This window comes from Emydura macquarii, unplaced genomic scaffold, assembly GCF_026122565.2.
Source record: "Emydura macquarii macquarii isolate MOO-44397 ecotype Brisbane River unplaced genomic scaffold, CSIRO-AGI_Emac_v2 contig_2938, whole genome shotgun sequence".
NCBI classification, from domain to species: domain Eukaryota; kingdom Metazoa; phylum Chordata; order Testudines; family Chelidae; genus Emydura; species Emydura macquarii.
This window is the reverse complement of record NW_027133075.1, coordinates 229294-253675: the sequence shown is the minus strand read 5'-3', so window position 1 is coordinate 253675 and position 24382 is coordinate 229294. Positions and strand designations below refer to the sequence as shown.

Genomic DNA, 24382 nt, shown 5'->3' with positions numbered 1-24382 from the left:
CTTCTCTCCCTCGGCCCGTTGTACCTGTGAATTTCTTAATGGGCCATTAAGCAGGCTAGTGCTGTAGCCATCTTGTCTGGGGTGTTGCCCAGACACAGCACAATTTGAAATACAGATATATCAACTGTATCCTTAACTTCCATTACACCTATAACACATGAACATAAACATCATCGTCTTACGTAGCACTTTATAGGCTTTCTAATAGTACCTGATGTTAGAAATAACCAAACAGTTTGTCTCAGGGTGGACTGGGGAGATAGAACCCTTTATTGCCCGCTCGTTCCACCTCGACTCCGCGAGTGAGCAACGAGGGGGTTACTTTACAATTCTTTTATCCATACCAGTATGTAAATGTATACATTTCCAGCAACTCCCCATAGACCCTTATTTGGTTACACTGACACCTATAAAATTAATATTAACAACTACATAATGAATATAATTATAGCCGCCCCTGTTTGTTGTTTACAGGATTACCATACAGAGGGCAGGCACGTCACCTGAAAACCTATAAATTTTACACTAACATTCTTTGAAGTAAAGGCATTCCAGAGGGAGAAGGAAGATAATGCTTTCTTCTCACCAAAAGGCCTTGCACAGAAATAGTGATAGGTATTTTATTAGCCTCATTCCCAGCCCAGATGGCCAGGAAGGGAGGAAAAGAAGTAGAAGATAACAGACTCTAACTAAAATGCACACCAATTACAGAAAGAAGGTTTGCCCTGGCCTTGACCCTGATCCCTGTAGCTTAGGCCTCACCACATGTCCAGCTTTTCACTCATTACTCTCCTACACCTGACATGGCATATCTCATATGAATTATTATGATTTTAAAACACTGATGTCAAATAATATGATCAATGTCCCCCCACCCATCCAGCCAGAGTAACAGTTTGTTTCCTGCAATGTCCTATGCATAGACATGAAACTCTGGTAGGCAATATTCCCAAATGTGTGTCTCACATGGGTTGCATAGATCCAGACAAACACAAAGTGGAGGGTTCATGTCTTACAGAGACATACAAACAGGAACAATGGACTGGCTTGAGGACTTGATAAGGCAACACTCATTTGACTGAAGTGGAGGAAACCAGGCCCATTGCTGGACGTGGCTGAACACCTGACCCTGGGGGTGATGAGGAAATATGTTAAAGGCAGAGGTGTTTTTTGGTGCTGGAGTTCTTCCATGCAATCCATCTATGAAGCAACATCATATAACTGGCAGACTGCCCACGGGGGTAGGGAGGCCTGGCTGAAGGACTCAGCTCAGCCAGCCTGTGTGGTAAGATTAATGATCAAGGACTGCAAGGCAACTGAAGTGTTCAGTTCAGTTTAGAATGTGATTTACCGTCTTTATTTCTTCCTGATCTATCTGACTCACGTTATTCTGGCTTATAGTCACTTAAAATCTGTCTGCACTTAATAAACTTATTAGTTTGTTTTCTCTAAAGCAGTGCATGGGGTCTGGGTGTGTGTAGAGACTTCACTTACAGTGACAGAGCTGGTGCATATCGATTTCTTTGATAAATAGACTTACCAATGAGTTTGCAAATTCCAGTGGGCAGCACTGAACTCTGTAAACAGCAGTTCCTAGGGCTGCATCTGGGACTGGGGATGTTCGCTCGGGGTCACACATTGCATAACCCCATGAGTGACTGGCCAGAAGCTCTCATTCACTAGGTCAGGGACCGCTGGCTTGCAGGTGGCTGGGCGTTAGCTGACCTAGGAGTGGGGGTTCACACAGCGAGGCAAGTGCAAGATGATCCCAGGAGTGGGGGAATTGGGGTGACACAGCAATACACCAATCCAGATTGCAGACAGGAATGTCACAGCTGGCCTCAGGAGGCGCTGTGTGGGGCGGGAGACGTGACCCTGATGCGGGCTGATGCTGGGGAGAAGAAGCCACTGACAATACTGCAGCTTTCTGACAGTAAGTGGCTTTCCATCGATCCCTGTGTGAGCAGGGTTCTTCTTCAGTTTGATGAACTGATGCTTCACTTTCAAACAGTCAAAGGCAAGAGAAGAAACTACAAGGCTGAACTTATTCACCACACGTACAGTGACCAGGCTGGAGCCGGAGAGCCTGTGGCCATGGCCAGAGCAGGCGTCTTCTTCGTGGCATCAGCGCAGCACATCCAGGGCCCAGGAGGGAGGCCTGGGATGTGTGAGGCACAGACTGTGCAGTTTTCTTTCGTCCCAAAGGCAGATGGTTTGGGGGTCACCATGCCCACAGGGCAGGGCTCCTTCTTTCCTTTAACCTTCCCCTTTTTTCCTTATTTTTCTTACAGTTGCTGTTTAACAAGTTGTATCAGGTTTGAACTTAATATAGTGAGCAGCAGGTCAGGGACATGGCTGGTGAGGAGAGAGCTACCCTAGCCCCTGTCCTAAGTGAGCACGACACGAGTGGGTGGTGAGCATCACAAGAATCCTGGGGTCCCCTTGTCAGGGTTACGAGGACTCTGCCACAGGGGAGAGAGGAAGGGGAGCTCTCGAGGCCAGGCCAGCCTCCAGGTAAAGGGAGCCAGAGCGAGGACTCAAATCCTTTCGCTGTTGGATCCCTCCGGGGCAATGCAGAAGCTCACAACAGCTGGATCATCCCCCTGCTTCCATTAGGGAACCGAGACAGACTGATGGGTTGGATTTTAGTGACGTGTAACTTGTGAAACCATCACATCATTGATAAAAGCAGAAATGTGTCACTTTGGGGAGCACATGTTCTGGGAAAGGTGAATATAACATCACTGCATGGGACAGCTTCGCGGAGACTAGTATCGTATCAATGCTTTCTCCTGCACTATTTTATTTTTGGGTTAGAGCAGTAAACCTAACTGGCCTCTTGAAGATATTTCATAACAAACGAAAGCATGGTCAAGCAACTGACTATACCATTTAGCAACCATCAGCATGAATCACTCCTGCCTCTCAGATTTCGGTGCTTAGACATAATGAGGCACTCACAGAAATAATTCCTCTGAGCAAAAATGCTGTTGAAGGCCACGAGCCTTCGGTATTAAAGAAATGGGTGGAAAATATTCCTGTTCTTTTTTCCATTGTGCACCTAAGAAAAATTCTGGAAACAGTAAATCGTGTTTCAAAACTGCTACAGTCCAAAGACACAGACCTCTGCAAAGCAGCAATATTGCTTCCCAGTTCTACTAACTTGTAGCTAGTTTCAACATGAGTTCAAAGGAGCCAAAGTTTCATCAAGTAAGTTATCAGGACAATGGTGCAGGCCAATCAAGTTTGAAGAAAAGTGCTTGAGGAAGGCGAAGTGCCATTTTGATGAGCTATGTGAAGGTGTGCGATGGGGTGTACAAACCCACACTGAGCAATAAGGGGGAAAGAACTGCTCTGGGCCCAGCCAGCCCCAACTTATTTCAAGCTAGGCTTTACATGGATGCACCAAGACCTCAAGGTGTTCTATGCAGCAAAGTCCTCCCACTCTTAACACGAAGGCTCCTGAGACTTTTACGTGTGGCTTTGCACACTGCAGCTGGGAATAGCAGTTTCTCACCTATGTTGTGTGGCTTAGCAGCATTGGCAAAGGATATGTGTGTGGTGACAATAGGAGAGAAAGCAGCATGACAGCTAGACAGCTAGCTGTGTCTAACCACACAGTGTCATGCCGCACTGCGGAGAGCCCCACTGATGTAAAAGAGCAGCTCCTAGAAAGTGTTGTTCAGAGCCCATCTTATTCCATTCAGATGGATGAGTCCACAGATACATCAACTGCTGCACAGCTACTGGTGTGTATTCGCTTTGCTACAGCCATAGGTTTAAAAGAGGAATCTCTCTTTTGCTGTCCACTTCCAACATAAGTAACTGGGGAAGAGCTTTAGAAACTATTAATAATGTTATCATTGTCTGGTGTCACTGTCTGGGAGGGATGTGAGGAAGAGTTAGATTGTGTGCTGAAGTTAAGGTCTGTACAGCACATGCTTAGAATATTTGGAGATGTGGATGGTGGGCTGGAAGACCTCTCTTGTTCCATGTGTATCGCACTGAGTGAGTCACCAGATTGGAAAGAGGAGGATTCTTGTGTCAAATATCTCCCAGAGAAGGGGGCAAACTAATGACGTTAAGTCTTTGATCGGTTCAGCAATGTCAAGAAATTTATGGAAGGTTGCAATAGGGATGAAGAGTCTATAATTTGCTAGCACACCAAAAATGGACCAAATATTTTGGTAAGTCTAAACACACTGAATGTCACTCCGGAGTGCTAAACACTGCACAGTTCTTCTTTGCTGTTTCCTCTCACAATGCGATGGTCGAGTGAGTTTTTTCACTGATGTAAAGCCAGCGAAGATAGGAAAGAAACATCTTGACTGAATCACTGAGAGTGATCCTACTTGTACAATACCCCTTCAGACACACTTCTTGCAAAGATTTTCAAGGTTTCTTTCCTCTCTCAGGCTTTAGCAGAGCAGGACCACTCTAGCAAGTCTGCAAGACCCAGTTTGCCCTGACAATCTGAGCCTCTGTTATCGGTGCATCATTTCTTCTCTCCCAGGGGAAGCTCTTAGGCTGAAATTCTCCAGAGTCTATTTTGAGCTCTTCCAGGGGAAGCTCTTAGGCTGAAATTCTCCAGAGTCTATTTTGAGCTCTTCCTGCTGATCACAGAGCACAGGGAATTGTCCCGTGGTCCTGGCCAACCTGAGAGTCCACAGGGACTGTACGGGGGAATCATAAAGGTCCCTGTTCTGCATTGTGAGTGTCAGATGTGAGATTTGTACACTGATTCTATGGTCACAGTAAGAAGATTTCCTCTCTCTCCTGTGTGGGATATCGGTGAGTTGCCTGTTTCTGCAATAAAGTTAATGCGAAGGACTCAGGGAGGGTTCAGGTCAAGAACAATCTGGGCAGGAATTCTCCAGCTTGGAGACTTGAACTGTTTAATATGATCAGAAACAGGAAGGGATTTAAAATTGGAACTAAAGTCTTTTACTGTGTCCTTCTGTCTGTCTCAGTATCTTCTGGGGTTTTTGGTCTGTGTTTTTTTCTCGTTTGTTCAAGTTTTACAATTCAGCAACTTTACTGCCATGTTAAGAAGTGTAGACAAAGCCTCTGCAGTGGCTATCTGTGGGTAACCAAGATTTCACAACATGAATGGGTCACACAGGGCTTTACAGACCGGCCAGATTCTGCTCTCACATTCTGCCTTCAGTGGCTCGAACCAGACTGATACTGGCATCACGGAGATCAAAATCAGGACCCCGTATTTTGAAATCCCCATCTTTCATGCTTGGTCTCAGGATACCACATAAACTGGGGATCTTCCTTCAGACTCTTTCAGCACCCGAACAGAATAGCTCTCACTGCTGCAGGGCCGAACGCCTTGATTTGCACAGCTGAAAGACTAAAGTTCAAAACTAAGGGTAACATTTTGGTCCCGTTGACATCAATGGCAAAACTTCCATCAGTGCCAGGACTTCATCCCAAATCCACATTTAGGGACTTAAGTGAATGGCCTTTTTTTTACTGGCCAGAGCCTTCAATGACTTCAACTGGAGTCGTCGTGCAGCCTCTAAGGATGGGTGAGCTAATCTAGGCCAGAGGAAAGCTGACAGGAGAGTAGCTGAAATCTTAAACTCATTGCTTACAGGTTCAAGACAATTAGGGTAACGATCTCTTTCGGTGGCTGGTGCGGTGCTGCTCTCTCTGTTCTCCTGCGTCTCTGGTTCAGTTAAGATAAAAGCATGTTTCTGGCTAAGAGGAAACTAGGCAGTGTTGGAAATCTGACTGAGGGAGATCCAGGAACACACAATGTCTATGAGGGAGGGACGGAGGGCGGATGTACATTCCTCAGGTCTAAGATATTATGGGGTCTCGTCATTATATTTCTCACCTAAAATGTTCATCCATGCAGTGTGTCACGGGATGCCTTGGCCTTGTGAAAAACACACCTCGAGTATCATTTCCCAGGCTCTAAAGTCACATGAAACATTTTCCACCTGGGGCTAAATTCAGCACTGTCATAAGTAAAAAAAATGCCTTCAGTTAGGTTCAGGCACCAGGTTGCAGACAAAATGCCTCCAGCTGACTCCTGTCTGTGCTGCAGGGACGTGTTCACAGAGCCCCAGGCCAGAAGGCACCACTGTGATCATCTAGTCTGACCTCCTGTATAGCACCGGCCAGAGACCTGCCCCACAGGAATTCCTAGAGCAGAGTTTATAGAGAAACATCCAACCTCAGTGATGGAGAATCTGCTATGACCAGTAGTGAATTGCTCCAATGGTTAATTACTCTCTCTGTTTAAAAAGTGTACACCTTATTTATAGTCAGAATTTCTCTAACTTCAGCTTCTAACCATTGGATGGTGTTATACATTTCTATGCCTGGCTGAAAAGCCCATTATTCAATATTTTTTCTCTTTGTCAGTACTTGTAGACTGTTATCAAATCACCCCTTAACCATCTCTGTTGCACTAAATAGATTGATCTCTTTGAGGCTATCACTGTAAGGCAGAATCTCTCATCTTTTAAACATTCTTGTGGCTCTTCTCTGAACCCTCTCCAATGTATCAACATCCAGCTGTGATTGCGGACATCAGAACTGGAGACATTATTCCAGCAGCAGTTCCACCAGTGCCAAAGACAAAGGTAAAGTAACTTCTCTCCCTTTACTTGAGATTCCTGTTTATCATCCCAGGATCACATTAGCTCTTTTGGCCAAAGGGTCACACCAGGAGCTCATGTTTAGCTAATTATCCCCTCACGCCTGCCCCTTCCCCTAATCTTGTTCAGAGTCACTGCTTCCCGTGACAGAGTCCCCCCTCACATAAGCATCGCCTACCTTCTTTGTTCTTAGATGTATACATCTACATAATTGGATTAGAACACATATCGTTTGCTTCAGTCCAGTTTCCCAACCAGTCCCTATTGCTCTGAATCAGTGACCTGTCCTCTTCCTTATTTAGTTTCCCCTAGTTTTTGTGGAATCTCCATGAGAAGGGTAAGCAGCTGGGTTGCTGACAAGTGTCTCTCCTTACCCCTGTCAGTGAACAAGGCAGAATAACAAAACCACTGTACTTGTTATGTCTCAGAGAAAGCTGGGTGCCTTGAAGAAAGTGTCTCACCAAAAGAAACAAGGGAAGTAACAGAGCATGAAGTCGCAGCCTGGCATGATAACGTGTATTTCCATGGGGAAAACTTGGCTTATTTCCAAAAGAGGAATTGCATTGTAGATCACATCTATGGTTCATCTAGTCCAATATCCTCTCTCTGACAGCCACAACCCCGGGGCTGCTGAAGGAGGTGTTGGGGGGATAACCTGACCGTCATGAGGGTATCACCTTAATGCCCAGCAGCCAGAGATTGGCTTGTGCCCTGAAACACGCAGGCGTGCAGACTTTCCAAGATATTTATTTAGCTGTAACTATTGTAAAGGAAGATTCTTACGATGAGTGTAAATATCCAAAAAAAACCTTTCTTAGTCTTCTTTAGCTCCTGGTCTCAACTTCATCTTGTGGCAATGAGTTTCTCTGTCTAATTACACATGGAGTAAAGAAAGCATGAATTTTGTAATCAGTTGTGGCTTTGCCATGTTTCGATTTAATTGAATGTCCTCTTGAACTTGTGTTATGAGACAGGGAGAACACATTCTTTACATACCCTTTACCAGTTAGTATTTTATAGACTCTTCTTAAATCCCCTCTTATTTCTCTCTTTTCTAAGGTAACAATCCCAGTTTTTTCAACCTCTTTCCCTAGGAGAGTTTCTCCAGGCCCTTGATCTTTCTCGTTGTCCTTACCTGAACCCCTCTATTTCTGCAATATCCTGTTTTACAAGGGTGCTCGGTACTGCAGAGAGAAGTCCAGAGGAGGGTGAAGCATTGACTGTTGATCCCAGGGCATTGTATTTTCAGTATGATTCCCCATCCCACCCCTCCTATGTCCCAATGTTTTGCTTAGTTTTTGCCAATACTTGTACTTTGAGCAGGATTTCATAAGGATATAAAACATTACATACAGTTAATCTGCAACTTTGTAAGGTGTTTGAGGAGTTCACGTTATTCCCTCAGAAGGCATATACGTTTCACTTTTTGGCATCGAACGTCATCTCCCATCATGCTCCTCATTCACTGGGCTTGGTAGGCTGACTGTGAGAACATCTCTGGACTTGACTATGGCCTGACTACTTTTGTGCCATGTGGAAATAATAGAATATTAGGTTTGGAAGTGACCTCAGGAGGACATCTAATCCAACCCCCTACTCAAAGCAAGAACAACCCCAGCTAAATCATCCCAGCCAGGGCTTTGTCAAGCCAGGCCTCAAAAGCCTCAAGGGATGGAGATTCCCTTTCCAGTGCTTCACAACCCTCCTAGTGAAAAAGATTTTCCTCATCTCCAACATAGACCTCCACCACTGTAACTTGAGACCATTGCTCCTAATTCTTTCATCTGGTACCATTGAGAACAGCCTAGTTCCATCCTCCCTCGAAACCCTTCAGGTAGTTGAAGGCTGCTATCAAATCCCCCCTTATCTTTCTCTTCTGCCGACTAAACAAGCTTAGTTACCTCAGCTGCTCCTCATAAGTCATGTGCCCCAGCCCCCTTATAATTTTTGTTGTCCTCCACTGGACTGTCTCCAATTTCTCCACATCCTTCCTGTAGTGGGGGTTCAAACTAGACACAATACTTCAAATGTTGCCTCACAAGTGCTGTTATACTTAGAAATAAATAGCAGGATCTTATTCAGGGGATAAGGCAATATGCCACATTTATTATGAATAATAAAGAGAAACATTTTAAAAAGCAAACAATTGCCTACAACACTTTCTCATTCACACACACACACACACACAGACATACACAGAGTTCTGCAGGAGAGATATAGTTACCAGTCCCATCTTGCACGTGTTGAATTACTGGCCAGGTAATTCAGGCATGAGATTGGAGCCAGGCTCTGTTGGTTGCGACATGATGCTCCTTGGGGTATGCAGAACGAGCCCAAAGTCCAGGTTTCTTCTCTCCACTTTTATACTTTATCCATCTTCATTCGGGTCTATGTATTTGTCGTGTCAGATGGCCTTCTTGTTTGATGTAATCATCAATTACATTTGATGCTGCAGGGGTGACAACTTTCCCATCCTTTTTTCATTCCTGTTTTACACCTTATCTTGTTCCCGTTCTGGGGTTGTAAAACTCCCCCAGTTTTCCAGGTTTCCTTATCTTGGTCTTCGGCCATTTGGGTCATAAAGGTTTTTAAAACAAAAACATCTCATCTCCTCTCCCTCCTGCCTTCGAGGCTGAAGTTATTGCCTCAGTGATTATTTTCTTGCCATCTTATCACAACATTCAAACCACATTCATTCCTCATTCATACTTACTAAAAATCATTACATTCTTATTCCATTTCATTAATAGCATTTTTGTCTTTGCCTCATTCCCCAACTTAATACAAATTCTTATACCCATACCAATTTTACTAATACCATTTTACTAAAAAGGAATACATATGTAGAAATCTTAAATCTTGTTTGTCTCCTCATTGCCCCCTGATTTACACATCAACCACACATGCTTTGGGCATTTCCACTGTACTTGTAAATCACTATGCAATCAGATTTCAAGATGTTCCCAAACATTCACTCAGAGTAACAAACAGCAGGGTCCTAATATGTCATGAATATTAAATCACAGAATGTTTAGGCAGGATGTCCTTATTCAGTCAATTATCACAGTGGAGCCTGGGGTGGCTTGAACAATCTATAGGTCTGGAATTCCCTTATCTATAATGCCTAGTTTTGTTCTCGTGTTTAGTGTAAAAAATAACCCTTAAGCTTCATGTCATGTTATCCAGAGCTCAGGCCTTCTTTGGTCCTTCTTATATTACAGTATCGCAGAGCAGGGGCCAGTTGGGGCCTACAGTGCCGACTAGAGGGGAATATTGTACTCACCTCACTCCTCACCCCCCCTTTTCTAGATTGTTGGAACTATAAAATGTTTACCGTATTATTTGTTATCAGGTGTGTAACCCCTCGCTGGGCTTCTCTCTCTTCACAGCAATCTGAACGTTTCTGAATCTCATCGGCGACACAACCACCTCATGTCGGCTTTCAACCTGACCTTCGCCAGCCCGCCAATGTTCATCCTAAACGGCATCCCGGGGCTGGAAGCTGCCCACATCTGGATTTCTATCCCTTTCTCTGTGTTCTACATCGTCAGCCTGTTGGGAAATTTCATGGTTCTGTTTGTTGTGAGCAAAGAGCACACCCTGCAGAAGCCCATGTTCCTGCTGCTCTGCATGCTGGCGCTCACAGACATCGGCATGTCTACCTGCGTTGTGCCGAAGGCACTGTGCATATTTTGGTTCGGTTTCAAAGACATCACTGTGGATGGCTGCCTGACCCAGATGTTCTTCCTGCACACAATTGCGGCTATGCAGTCAGCCATCCTCGTGACAATGGGCTTTGATCGCTGCGTTGCCATATGTGACCCTCTGAGATACGCCACCATCCTCACCAATGCACGAATCGCTAAGCTAGGGTTAGTGGGTTTGATACGAGCTGTTTTCTTCGTTCTGCCAGAGCCCCTGCTACTGCGGAGGCTGCCATTCTGCGCCAACCGCGTTATCCCCCACACGTACTGTGAGCATATTGCAGTGGTGAAGATGTCGTGTGGGGACACCACAGTCAGCAGGACGTATGGACTGGTGATATCATTAGTAACCATCGTGTTAGACCTGACACTCATTGGCCTGTCCTATGGGCTGATCATCAGGGCCGTCCTCAGGCTCAACTCCAGGAAAGCCCACCAGAAAGCTCTCAACACCTGCACAGCCCACATCTGTGTGATACTGTTGTCTTATACTCCCTACCTCTTCTCTTCCCTCACACACAGGTTCGGTCAGGACATCTCTTCCCACGTTCACATCCTCTTGGCCAACCTCTATCTCCTCATCCCACCCATGCTCAACCCTATCATTTATGCGGTCAAAACCAAAGAGCTTTGTAACAAAGTGGGAAAATACACCTGCAGAATGTGATCGGCTGGGGCCAGTGACTTTAAACTTGCATGACAGGAGGGGGAAAGGTTGTCTCTTAGTTAATCAAGGGTGCTTTGTCCCAATTTGGCTGAGCTCTGCCTTGAGGAATTTCCCAGTTTCAGAAGTTCCTCACACCGAATGTCTTATCACTCCATCACCAAGCACTGCCTTCTCCATTGCTAACTTCCATTTCTTCAACCATTACCTGATCTCTGTCAGAATCACCTGTCATCCCCCATCTCTGTCATTCGGCCTTTCAGTGACTTCTAGACACCAGCGCTGATGTTTTCTTACATGATTTCAGCCCTATTTGCCATTAGTATGATTGTTGATTCTCACCATTCCTCATTCTCCTCCATCTTTGACTCTTTTGCTCCTCTCTGCCACCACAAGGTCCCCAACTCTGCCATGAACCAGGCCCCAAGAAACTATTTCAGTCCTTAGTCTCCCCAAATCAGTCTCTCTGAATTCATGTTAGGACTCACATTGTACAGAGACTGGGCTCAAAATAATCAAAAAGTCTATTGAACAGAAAATCACAGATGCAAAGATGAAGGACGGAAGAATCCCATGCACTGGTACAAACAGGGGACTGACTGCCTAGGCAGCTGTTCTGCAGAAAAGGACCTGGGGGTTACAGTGGATAAGAAGTTGGATATAAGTCAGCAGTGTGCCCTTGCTGCGAGAAGGCTGACGGCATATTGGGCTGCATTAGTAGGAGCATTGCCAGCAGATCACGGGAAGTGATCATTCCCCTCTCTTTGGCATTGCTGAGGCCGCATTTGGAGTACTGTGTCCAGTTTTGGGTCCCCCACTACAAAAAGGATGTGGACAAGTTGTAGAGAATCCAGCGGAGGGCAACAAAAATGATGAGGGGACTGGAGCACAAGATTTATGAGGAGAAGCTGAGGGAACTAGGCTTGTTTAGTCTGCAGATGAGAAGAATGAGGGGGGATTTGATAGCAGCCTTTAACTACCTGAAAGGGGATTCAAGGGAGGATGGGGCTAGGCTGTTCTCGGTGGTGGCAGATGACAAAACAAGGAGCAACGGTCTCAAGTTGCAGTGGGGGAGGTCTAGGTTGGACATTAGGAAAAAGTTTTTCACTAGGAGGGTGGTGAAGCACTGGAATGCGTTACCTAGAGAGGTGGCGGAATCTCCATCTTTGGAGGTTTTTTAGCTGCGCTAGACAAAGCCCTGGCTGGGATTATTTAGCTGAGGTTAGTCCTGCTTTGAGCAGGGGGTTGGACTAGATGATTCTATGATTCTAAAATATATAGTGTGTTAAATATTTATCTGTTTAGGGAAACACCCAAACTCTTCGCATCAAGGAAGGATTTTCCACACTAACCAGAGTCAGTTAGTGATAATAATTCATTCATATGAAGTCTCGGAAATCTGCACCTACCTCCTCACATTACAGTGCAAGAGTCAGTGGTATCTTCAGGACTTTTGAAATAACAAAAATAGCTCCCCCCTCTCTAGGTCTCAAAGTGCTTTACGAAGGAGGTAATATCAGTGTCTGCACCACTCAGCGTGGGAGGAATCCAAAGTGATAATGAGTGACGTTGATTTAACTCCTGCCTTTGCCTAAAAGAATCAGAATGTTTGAAAGAATCCATCTTTGAGATTTGAGATTTGATTTACAAAATGTATACAGAAGTCATGTGCCACTGAAATGCAGCCACCTCTTGAGTGGAAAGCAATATGTTTAGCAGTGCACAACAACACTGCACATTATTTTTACAGCAGGAAAGGAAGGATACTGTGCTTGAACTTAAGTTGCCTTACACACTTTTAGATTTGTTTTACCAAACAATTCAGTAGGATAAAATTCAATAGTGTAAAAAGACCACTAACCTTACCTCGCTTTTACCAGTCACAACTCAGGCACAACTCTACTAGGAGATGTGGCAGGAGATATAAGAGAAGATCTGGTCCTTCCTCAACTTGCAGCCTGGGTCCGCGGGACAATCATGCGGGTGAAATCAGACCTTTTGAAGGTGTGACTGATGATGGCACACCAGAACAGTATCTGGATATAATCCCCTTGTGTTTTTTGGACCAGTTATACGACTTCTATTGGGGGTTGGCCCATATTACTTCAGACACTAGGGTATTAATCACGAGAGGACTGGGATATTTCCTATAATTCAGGTGTTTCCCTCCTTCCTACCCTCCCTCTCCATCTCTCTTCAGGGAACCTTCTCATGGGCAGCTTCTAACCCAGGGGGAGCAAATGCCCCTAAAATTGGAAGCAGCAGAGGAGGTTCCTCTGGCGCTAAGGGGCAAGGCTTTCTACTCCCGTTATATCCTAATCCCGAAAGCCAAGGGTTGTCTAGGACCCATCCTGGGCCTGCGAAACCTCAACAGATTCATGAAGAAGCTGAAGTTTTGCATGGTCTCCTTGGCCTCCATTATCTGTTCTCTGCATCCAGGTGACTGTATGCTGCTCTTGAGTTGAAGGATGTGTACTTTCACATCTCAGTCCTTCAGAGTCACATAAGAGTCCTCTAATCCACAGTGAATCAGGTTCACTACCAGTTTACTGTCCTCCCCTTTGGCCTATCAGCAGCTCCTCACGTATTTGCAAAGTAAATGGCAGTCGTTGTGGCATTTCTGAGGAAACAAAGGATCCAAGTTTACCCTCATCTTGACAATTGGCTGATCATGGGCCGCGTCAGGGGATAGGTGGAGTTTGAAGTGAGCTAGATATGGACAAGCTTACTAATAAATGTGCAGAAGTTAACTTTCTCACCTGTTCAAATAATAGATTTCAGAGGGGCATTCCTTAATTCAGTCCAGGCCAGAGCTCTGCATTCAGAGACCTGGTTCAAGGTCAGGGGCAGCATCATAGAAGGTCACAGAAACCATCTTACAACTAGACAAGGCATTGCCTGAAACGCCTATTGCATGTGGCCACATACAGCTACATTGTGCAACATGACAGATTGAGGCTCAGACCGCTGCAGTCCTCGCTAGTGTCACTGTACGGACAAGACAGTGACCACTTAGACATGGTGATCACAGTTCCTCCCTCTGTAATCGATACCGTCTTTTGGTGGCAAGACCCAAGGTCAGTTTGTCTGGGAGCCCCATTCTTGAGACAACACCCATCACTTTCTCTTGTTATGGAGGCCTTGACTCTGGGGTGGAGGGTTCATATGGGGTGATTCAGGATCCAGTGCCTTTGGTGCCATGCGAAGCTCTTCTGAATATCAATATCAGAAAGATCAGAGAGGTGCAGCTTGCCTGAGAAATATTCCAGAACAACCTGGGGGGGCAAAGGTGTGTCTGTTCTTACAGTGAATACGACAGCGATGTTCTAAATAAACAGACAGGGTGGATCACACACTCCTCCCTTGTGCCAGGAAGCCTTCCACCTGTGAGAATTCGGTGTGACCCCTCAATCCATCTTGAGACATCTTGTCTTCCGGGCACACAGAAAGAGCCAGCGGATCATTTCAGAAGATCCTTCTCCAACCATGAGTGGTCCATTCACTGGGACACTGTGAAGAACATCTTCCAAAGATGCAGTGTTTCCCATAGAGACTTGTTCAAAAAAAGGCACAACAAAAACTGTCTGCAGTTCTCCTCCTTCCTGAACCTTTAGCTTGGCCTTGGTTGTAGGCGTATTCCTTGTCCGTATTTTCTTTCTGCTTCTACCCGCCCACTCCACTCATACACAGAGTTCTGCTGAAGGTCAGGAGGTAAGGAACTTCCATGATCATGATAAACCCAGTCTAGCCTCATCAACGTTGGCTTTCCACTCTTCTGAATCTTTGGACCTGGAAGTTCCATGGCTGATCTTTTTAGAGTTGACATATAGTCTGGACCCACTAGAGAGGTCCTTCTAGGGAGTAGAAAACCATTCAGTACAGTGATGTACCTGGAAAAGTGGAAGAGGTTCTTGATCTGGCCTGTGGAGAAAGGTGTTTTTCCCTGCAGTCATCCACGCCATTCATGCTGGAGTATTTACAACACATAAATACCATGGGCTATCGGTCTCATCGATGAGCGTCCTCCAACTCAATTGCCAGCCATTTTCTCTAATGACTGGACAGGCTGTACCCTCAAATGTGCTAGCTGAGCCTATCCTGGGATCTCACTCCACTCTTCTCAAGGCTCATTGGGCCCCCATTTTAGTCCCAGTTGAAGAGCCCTCTCCTCTACTTTCATAACTGTTCTTCTTCGAGATGTGTTGCTCATGTCCATTCCAAAACACCCAACCCTCCGACTGCGCCTCTGTTGGCGTTAGCTAGTAAGACTGAACTAAGTGGGTGGAGGGTTGGCAGGGACCCATATAACAGCACCATGAGTGCACGACTCTTGTGAGCACTAGAGTTGACCCAATGGATACCAGTAAAGGAAAAAAACTTTCACCTGCGGTGCACTTGCAGCAGGCTCACCTTGATTGGAATGGACATGAGCAACACATCTCAAAGAACAAGGGTTACGAAAGGCTAGGAACTGTTTTTTCACTGGCCTGGATGATATGTGATTCCACAGCTATATTTTATGGACAGTGGAAAATGGGAGCACGAATGTTGAGAGGCCACTGAAAATGGTAGAAGGAGACTCTTAAAGCTGTTGACTAAATAAAGTTCCCAGAAGCTTAGATTGTGGAAATTAGCAGGAGTTGTGGGGCCCCTGGAGGGGGAGAATAGCGGTGCAGGATTGTTCCTGGACTGACAGGGGAAGGAAAGCACAATGTGCGGGGCAGGGTGTGCAGTATCCAGGTCACAGTGGGGCGGAATCCTGAGATAGGATAAAGGAGATAAACAACCTCCTAAGGCAGGGAAGTGCTTTCCCTATATTACAGAGGGGAACCTAAGGCCCAGAGTCGATTACGAGATGACATGTCCAAGGTCACACAGGACGTCTGCAACTGAGCCAGGAACTGACCAGGTCTCCTGAGTTCCAGACCAGCGCATGATCCACCAGACCGCAGGGGAGGTTGTCAAAGGCACAAGGGCAGTGGGCAGCAGAGTCCCATTGAATGTGGATGGACAACGGGCACCTCAGTCACCGCTGAACATCTCCCTGCACCCTCCCCACCCCAATGACTGCCTGTGCAGTTACTGTAGCTGGGATAAAGAGACAAAGGGCGTCAGTCCACAGGCTTCAGGGCGCGTGCTGATCAATGAAGGGGGCTCAGGAAGCTGCGCTTCCCCATGGCAGGATATCACACCAAGGGGTTTATGACTAAGCTGGGGCAATCTGTACTGCCCTCTGTCAGAGAGGCTAGCGGATGGGAGGGACAGTTACTCCGTGTGTGGAAATCCTACGTTTGAAACAAGGATATACAAAAGCCTGTCCACATGCACATCGCGGTCTCAGTGATTCAGCACAGGGCTCATCAGCCGGGAGTAGTAGCGGATGCTCAGATTCTATGACAATGAGCAGCAGCCCAGAAATGCTGATAGATAAATGAGCATGTCTAACCTTGGCTCTTCTTTTCTCTCTGGGGTTTTATCAGTGCAGGACCACTCTAGCAAGTCTGCTAGATGTAATTTGTCCTGACAATCTGAGTCTCTGTTATCAGTTAATCATTTTCTTCACTCTTGGGGGAGTATCCTAGGCTGAAATTCTCCAGGGTCTATTTTCTGCTGCTCCCACTGCTCACGGAGCGCTGGGAATTGTCCCCGAGTCCTGGCCAACCAGAGAGTCCACAGGGACTGTACGGGGGGATTATAAAGGTCCCTGTCCAACACTGTGTGTATCAGACGTGAGATTCGTACACTGATTTCCAGGTTGCAGGAAGGAGATTTCCTCTCTGCTGTGTGGAATTTCAGTGAGTTGCCTGTTTCTGCAATAAAGTTAGTGCTAAGGGCTCTGGAAGGGTTCATTTCTGGAACAATCTAGGCAGGAATTCTCCTGCATGGAGACTTGAAATGTTTAGTGTTTTCAGAAACACCAAGAGATTTAAAAGTATAACTAAAAATGTATTATAAATTGTTTAGACAAATATTTGTTTTTCAGATCATTTCATTGTCTCTGACTGTGTCCTTCCATCTGTATCTCCCTTTTTTTGGTCTCTGTGGTTATTTCTCTGGTTCACTCAATTCTTCCATTTCAGAAACGTTACTGTCATGTTAAGACGTGTAGCCAAAGCCTCTGCAGTGGGTACGTGTGATAGTCGAGATTTCAGAACATGAATGGGTCACACAGGGTCTAACAGACTCGCCAGATTCTGCTCTCACAATCTGCTTGAAGTGGCTCACTCCAGATTGACACTGATATCACTGAGATCAAAATCAGGGCCCCTGTGTTTTGAATGCCCTCTCTTCCATGCCCGGCCAGTCTCAGAGCACCAAATAACTAAAATGTTAAACTTACAGCTTAGTGGTTCAAACCAATTAGGGTGAAAAATTTTTGGGGGGTGGTCTGCTCTTTCCTTTTGATAGAAGATGAGAAGCACCAAAATATAGTAAAATAAATCATATTTCTGACTTACAGATAACCAAGAAGTGTTGGAAATCTCACTGGGGGAGATCCAGGCACACACAGTATCCACATCGCAGTGGTGCAGAGTCCTGAAAAAGGTCAAAATAGGGAATGGACATCCTGCCTAATTCACACACCAAAGAGGTGTAGCTAGCCCTCCTGCAATCTCCCGGGGCAGGGGGGTGTTTCAGACTGTCATGTAATGTGGACACACTATAGTAGATTGTCTCTGACACCTTCTTCCATCCAGCCCATCCCTCCCCCTGTGAGCAATCCCACAACATCCTCCTGGCAACTTCAGCTATTGCCAGCATGTAAAGGCAGCATCAGGAAGTTGTGTCTGGGTTTATAACCGGCAGGAATTCGCAAAAGCTTTGTGTTGTTCTGAGGAAGAGTTACTCGCGCTGGATCCTTTTAGTCTCCACGTCCTCTCTCCCCTCCCCTCGGGTCTGTCACTGTCCTTCACTGCACACGCTAAGCTGCTGCTGCTGGGGTTCCCCTCACCCCCGGACCGGCTGTGCAGGCTGCTCCTCCTTTATCCTCCCTTTTCCCAGTGCAGGCAGACACCGAATTTAACCTAGGCCTTGTACATATTTGTATGAGCTGGGTGGTGTGTCCGGCGCCTGGTGTTGCTCCTGGATGAGTGGGATCACTGTGTGGCAGGGCAGGGTTTTGTGGGGTGGGGAGGGGGGTAAAAACGGACAGGAGGAAAGCACTGGGGCTTTTGGGGATAGACAGTGGGGGATACATGGACAGGCAGGCAGCACTGATGAAATTTAATTTTTCTTCCTGATTGTTGGTACTAGGTCAGTCCTGGGAACTTTCTTGGCCCCACATGTGTCTGGGCTGTTGTCAGGGCCTCTTTCCCCTGGCGAGCCATGAAACTGCAGCCTGGGTGTCACAACCTTTACTCATATTTGTTTCTAGGTGTTTTTTAGGGTTGTTAAATGTTCATTACGGAACTTGAGGCATTTCCCCAGTGGAAAGAACCATTGATCTTTGCTCCTCAGCTGGTTCCTTCTCCTGTCGGATATGACCCTGTCTGTAATCTCATTCACCATCTCAGGCTGCTCTAATTCCAACACTACACTGGGCACCAGCATCTTCTCCAGGCTTCCCAGTCACCCGTGGTCCCCACAACCACTGAGCCACCTCAAGCTTCCCACAGCTCTTCCTCTGAAGGGATGAGGTTCCCCATGTCCCACCTGCTCTCTTGGCTAGGAGGTTCAGTGATGGTTTCTGGCCAGTGAGGGACGTCACACACACAGTAGCATATACCAAGTCACCTGTGCTGTGATGCTGCTCTTACTACAACCGCAAACACCGTGTGCGGCTTTGGAGGCCGCTACACAGGAACAACGAGCAAGGTGAGAAGTGTGCACAGTAAATAATGAGAGCAGGGAATTCTAGGTTATGTCAGTGCCTAGGTAAATACAGCTGCCATGTGCAGGTGACACCGTCGCCGCTGGCTGACACAGTGAGCCACTCGGACACAGACACTAAACCCTGAACTCTCTGGGATCATTGGTTAGCCAGCTCTGTTAGCCATTAATGGGACAGTTGTACATACATTCCTCAGGGTGGAGATTTTATGGGGTCATGTCAGTATTCTTCTTATCTGAAATGTTGATCCATGCCGTGGCTCACAGGTTGCCTCAGCCGTGTGAAAAACACATGTAGCGTGTCATTTTCAGGGCTACAAAGTCACATGAGACTTCTTCCCTCTGGGGATAAATTCAGCACTGTCATGAGTAAAAAAAAAATGCCTTCAGTAAACTCAGGCACCAGCTTGCAGGCAAAATGCCTCCAGCTGACTCCTGTATGTGCTGCAGGGACGTGTTCACAGAGCTTGAGGCCAGAAGTCACCACTGTGATCATCTAGTCTGACCTCCTGTATAGCACCGGCCAGAGACCTGCCCCACAGGAATTCCTAGAGCAGAGTTTATAGAGAAACATCAACCTTGGTTTAGAAATTCTCAGTGATGGGGAATCTGCCATGACCCTTGGTGACTTGCTCCAATGGTTAATTACTGTCTCAGTTTAAAATGTGTACACATTGTTTATAGTCAGAATTTGTCTGACTTCAACTTCCAGCCACTGGATGGTGTTAGATCTCTCCAGGCTAGTCTGAAAATCCCATTATTCAATATTAGTTCCCTATGTGAGTACTTGTAGACTGTTATCAAGTCACCCCTTAAACATCTCTGTGGATCAACGTGCAAATTTTCAAATAGCAGGTCCATCAGTGCTAAAGAAAGAGTTAAAATAACTTCTCTCCATCTATTGAGATTCCCTGATTATCACGCCAGGTCCCATTAACTCTTTTGGCCGCCGGGTTAAACTGGGAGCTGATGTTTAGCTAATTACCCCTTCACAGCCCCCAAATCTTATTCAGAGTCGCTGCTTCCCTTGATAGATGTGTGAGCATAACCTACCTTCTTTGTTCTTAGAAGTATATGTCTACGTAGCTCTGTTAGAATACATTTTCTTTGCCTCCACCCCATTTACCAACCAATCCAGACCGCTCTGAATCAGTGACCTGTCCTCTTCATTACTTACGATCCCCCAGTTTTTGTGGCATCTGCAAACTTTATCAGTATTCAAGCATGAGAATACAGAGACGGTTTGGGATATCAAATAGGAAGAGCTGGATGACCTTGTAAACTGGAGTAATAGAAATAGGATGAAAGTTAATAGTGGAAAGTGCAAGTTCATGCATTTACGGACTAATAACAAGGATTTCTGATATACGCTGTGGATGTATCAGTTTGAAGTGTCAGAGCAGGAGAATGACCTGGGCCTACTGGTTGATCACAAGACGACTATGAGCCGCCAACTTGATGTGGTTGTGAAGAAAGCTAATGTGGTTCTAGGATGCATCTGATGAGTTATTTCCAGTGGAGATAGGGAGGTGTTAGTCCCATTACACAAGGCGCTGGAGAGAACTTATCTGGAATGCTGTGTGCAGTTCAGCTCCCCCATTTTTAAGAAAGCTGAATCCAAGATGGAACAGGTGCAGAGAAGGGTTACTAGGATGATTTGTGTTATGGAAATTATTTAAGTTAAGCGCCAATGTGGACACAAGAACTAATGAATATAAACTGGCCATCAGAAAGTTTGGACTTGAAATGAAACTCCAGTTTCTAACCATCAGAGGAGTGAAGTTCTGGAATAGCCATCCAAGGGGAGCAGTGAGGGGAAAAATCGTAGCTGACTTCAAATCTGAGCTTGATAAATTTATGGAGGGGATGTTTATGATGGAACAGCCTAGTTTGTCAATTGACTGATCTTTGACTACTGGTGGTAGATATGCCAGTATCCTGTGAAGGGATGTTAGATGTGGGGTTCTGAGTTATTACAGAGAATTCTTTCTTGAGTGTCTGGCTGGTGAGTCTTGCCCACATGCTCAGGGTTTAACTGATCACCATATTTGGGGTTGAGAAGAAATTTTCCCTGAGAGCAGATTGGCAAAGGCTCTGGGGCTTTATCGCCTTCCTCTGTAGCGTGGGGCATAGCTCACTTGCTGGTGGATTCTCTGTACCTTAAAGTCTTTAAACCATGATTTGAAGACTTTAATTACTCCGTCATAGGTCAGGGGTACATTACAGGAGTGGGCGGGTGAGGCTCTGTGACCTACATTGTGCAGGAGGTCAGACTAGATGATCATACTGGTCCCTTCTGACCTTAGAGTCCATGTGTCTATGAGAAGGGTAAGTAGCTGCGTTGCTGATGGATGTCTCTGGTTATCCCTGTCAGTTAACAAGGCAGAATAAGGAAACCACTGTACTTGTTACTTTCTTGAAGGCTTTCTCAGAGATATGTCTCACCAAAAGAAACAAGGGAAGTAACAGAGCACAAAGTGCCTGTCTGGATGATGTCTGTTTCCACGGGGAAAACTTGACTCCTTTACAAAAGAAGAATTGTATCGTAGAGTAGAGCTATGGTCCATCCAGTGTCCTCCATCTCACAGTGACTCTCCAGGGGCTGCTGAAGAAGATGTTGCAGGGGATAACCTACCGACATGAGGGTGTCACCTTAACGCCTAACAGCCTGCTAGCACTTTGAGCAGGACTTCACAGAGCCGAGAACCGTCACACCACGTCCCTCTCCTGAGTTCATACAGTTAAAACAGAGCCTTGTAAGGTGTTTGAGAACACATTTTTCCCTGCAATGGGAGTATACGTTGCACTTATTGACATTCAATGTCATCTTCCACCATGCTGCTCGTTCACTGGCTCCGTTAGCTGTCTATGAGAGCATCTCCGGGCTGGATCACAGCTTAAATAATTTGGTGCCACCTGCAAATCTTGCCATATCATTGCTCACCCCCCATTCTAGATTGTTAATAACTATAAATATTTACCATGCTATTTGTTATCAAATAAATAAATCCCCGCTCTGGGCTTCTCTCCCTTCATAGGCACCCTGAGCATTTCATATCATGATCGGCGCTTCGATCCTCTCATGGTGGCTTTCAACCTCAGCCCCTCTGGCCGGCAAACATTCATCCTAAACGGCATCCCAGGGCTGGAAGCTGCCCACATCTGGATTTCCATCCCTTTCTCTATGTTCTACATCATCAGCCTGTTGGGAAATTTCACGGTTCTGTTTATTGTTGGCAAAGAGGAGACCCTGCACAAGCCCATGTACCTGCTGCTCTGCATGCTGGCAATCACAGACATCGGCATGTCTACCTGTGTCGCGCCGAAGGCACTGAGCATATTTTGGTTCCATTCCAAAGACATCACTGTGGATGGCTGCCTCACCCAGATGTTCTTCCTTCACACAGTTACTGCAATGCAATTAGCCATCCTCGTGACAATGGCCTTCGATCGCTACGTCGCCATATGTGACCCTCTGAGATACGCCACCATCCTCAGCAACGCACGAATTGCTAATCTAGGGCTAGTGGGATTGACATGAGCTGTTCTCTTGTTTCTGATGGAGACCCTGCTAATGCGGAGGCTGCCATTCTGCACCAACCACATTATCCCGCACACATACTGCGAGCCCATCGCTGTGATGAAGATCTCGTGTGGGGATACCATAGTCAACCGGATGTACGTCCTGGGGACAGCATTTTTGATCATCGGGTTAGATCTGACACTCATTGGACTGTCCTATGGGCTGATCATCAGGGTCGTCCTCAGGATCTCCTCCAAGAAAGCCCACCAGAAAACTCTCAACACTTGCATAGCCCACATCTGTGTGATGCTGATGTCTTATACTCCCGTCTTCTTTTCCACTCTGACACACAGGTTCAGTCAGGACATTGCTGCCCACGTTCACATCCTCTTGGCCAACTTCTATGTCCTTGTCCCTCCCATGCTCAACCCCATCATTTATGGAGTGAAGACCAAAGAGCTTCGTGACAAAGTGGGAAAATAGACCTGCAGAATGTGATCGCTTCGGGTCACTGACTTTAAAGCTGCGTCTCAGGAGGTGGAGAGGATGTGTCCTCTTTAATCAAGGGTGCTCTGTCCCAAACTGTCTGAGCTCAGCCTTGTGGAAGTTCACAGTTTCAGAAGTTCTTCACACCTAATGTTTTATCACTCCGTCACCGAGCAGTGCCCTCTCCAATGCTAAGTCACATCTCTCCAACCATCATCTGATCTCTTTCAGAATCACCTGTCATCCTCCAGCCCCACACACCCTGTCACTAGTCTTTTCTGTGACTTTTAGACCACCATCCCTGATGATTTATCATATGCTCTCAAACCTATTTTCCATCAGTATGGTTGTTGATTTTCACCATTCCTCACTCTCCTCCATCTTTGACTTTTTCCCCTCTCTGCCACCACAAGGTGCCCAACTCTGCCACCCACCAGGCCCCAACAATGTTTTCCAGTCCTGAGTTTCCCCAAATCAGTCTCTCTGAATTCTTACCTAGGAGACACTTGGAGTTTTCTCCTCTGCTTTGTTCCCCGAAAAGCCATGAAATCTGCCCTCAATTATCAGTTCTTTTCAGTACACACATTGTACACAGACTGGGGACAAAATAAACAAAAAGTCTATTTAACAGAAAAATCACAGATGCAAAGATGAAGGATGGAAGAATCCCATGCACTGCTACAGACTAGGGATCGATTGGCTAGGCAGCAGTTCAGCAGAAAAGGACCAGATGAAATAGTGAGGAAAAGCAAACATAGACGAGTTACACAGAAAATAAACAAAGACACAACCTCAAGCTTTCCAGTTCTATACTAGTCAAATTCCCTTTTCTAATGCAAGTGACCTCTTCTCTCTGAAGGGTTTCCCATGTGCTCTCTGTCATCAAGGGGATTCAGTGTTTTCCAGACAGCACCTCACCTAGATGCTGCAAAATGGCACAGTCTGTGACATCTGGGCATCAACTAGAGAAGTGAATGGGTCTGTCACCACGAGCTTTGTAACCTTGGGGGCCTTAACAGTGTGCTGTTATGGCTCGTGGTCCAGCATCAGTAACCAGCCCACAAGCATCGTAGTCTCACCCTGGCTTCCAGCAGCCGACTTACTCCTTGCAGGGTGATGCCAACATCCTCTGCAAATCCGTCTCCCCAATTTCTCATCAAAGGAAAGTCCAGAAGGGAGGGGAAACATTGTGGGGTTTCCTCCATTTGCTCCCCTGCTGGTGGGGGAGGAAGAAGTAGGAGTTTAAAGCAATCTGGCTGGAGGGGCAGGTCCTGAATTCAGGAGAGCTGGGAAAATCTACAAGGGGTGCTCTGGAGAGGCCAGGCTGCCGTCATTCGCTATTTGTTCCGTGAAACATCTGCCAACCCTTTGGTGGGACACAAGTACCAGGACTGAGGTTCTCATTTTGAATTTAATTGTCCGCTCATAGCTGTGGTGCTAATGTGGAGGAACTTCTGCTGGGGCGTGTAACCCAGCTTGGATTAAATAAAAAAAGCTCTGTGTTTAAGGAAAGCTTTCCTTGTTATTTGATGTAGATACTGTAGAAGAAAACACAGTC

General features: G+C 46.1%; 1 protein-coding gene and 1 pseudogene across 1 annotated transcript; both read left to right on the top strand.

The window, feature by feature from the left end:
• The first annotated feature begins 10049 nt into the window (after positions 1–10049).
• LOC137167585 (olfactory receptor 52P1-like) lies at positions 10050–10988 on the top strand. The gene has a single exon (XM_067569796.1). It carries the CDS (start codon positions 10050–10052, stop codon positions 10986–10988), a length of 939 nt encoding a protein of 312 aa, XP_067425897.1.
• Positions 10989–21897: 10909 nt separating this feature from the next.
• LOC137167584 (olfactory receptor 52P1-like) lies at positions 21898–22821 on the top strand (annotated as a pseudogene).
• Positions 22822–24382: the final 1561 nt, after the last annotated feature.

Bases quoted from the DNA above. Each gene is read 5' to 3' on its own strand.
- LOC137167585 (XM_067569796.1), top strand. From the start codon at position 10,050: ATGTCGGCTTTCAACCTGACCTTCGCCAGCCCGCCAATGTTCATCCTA.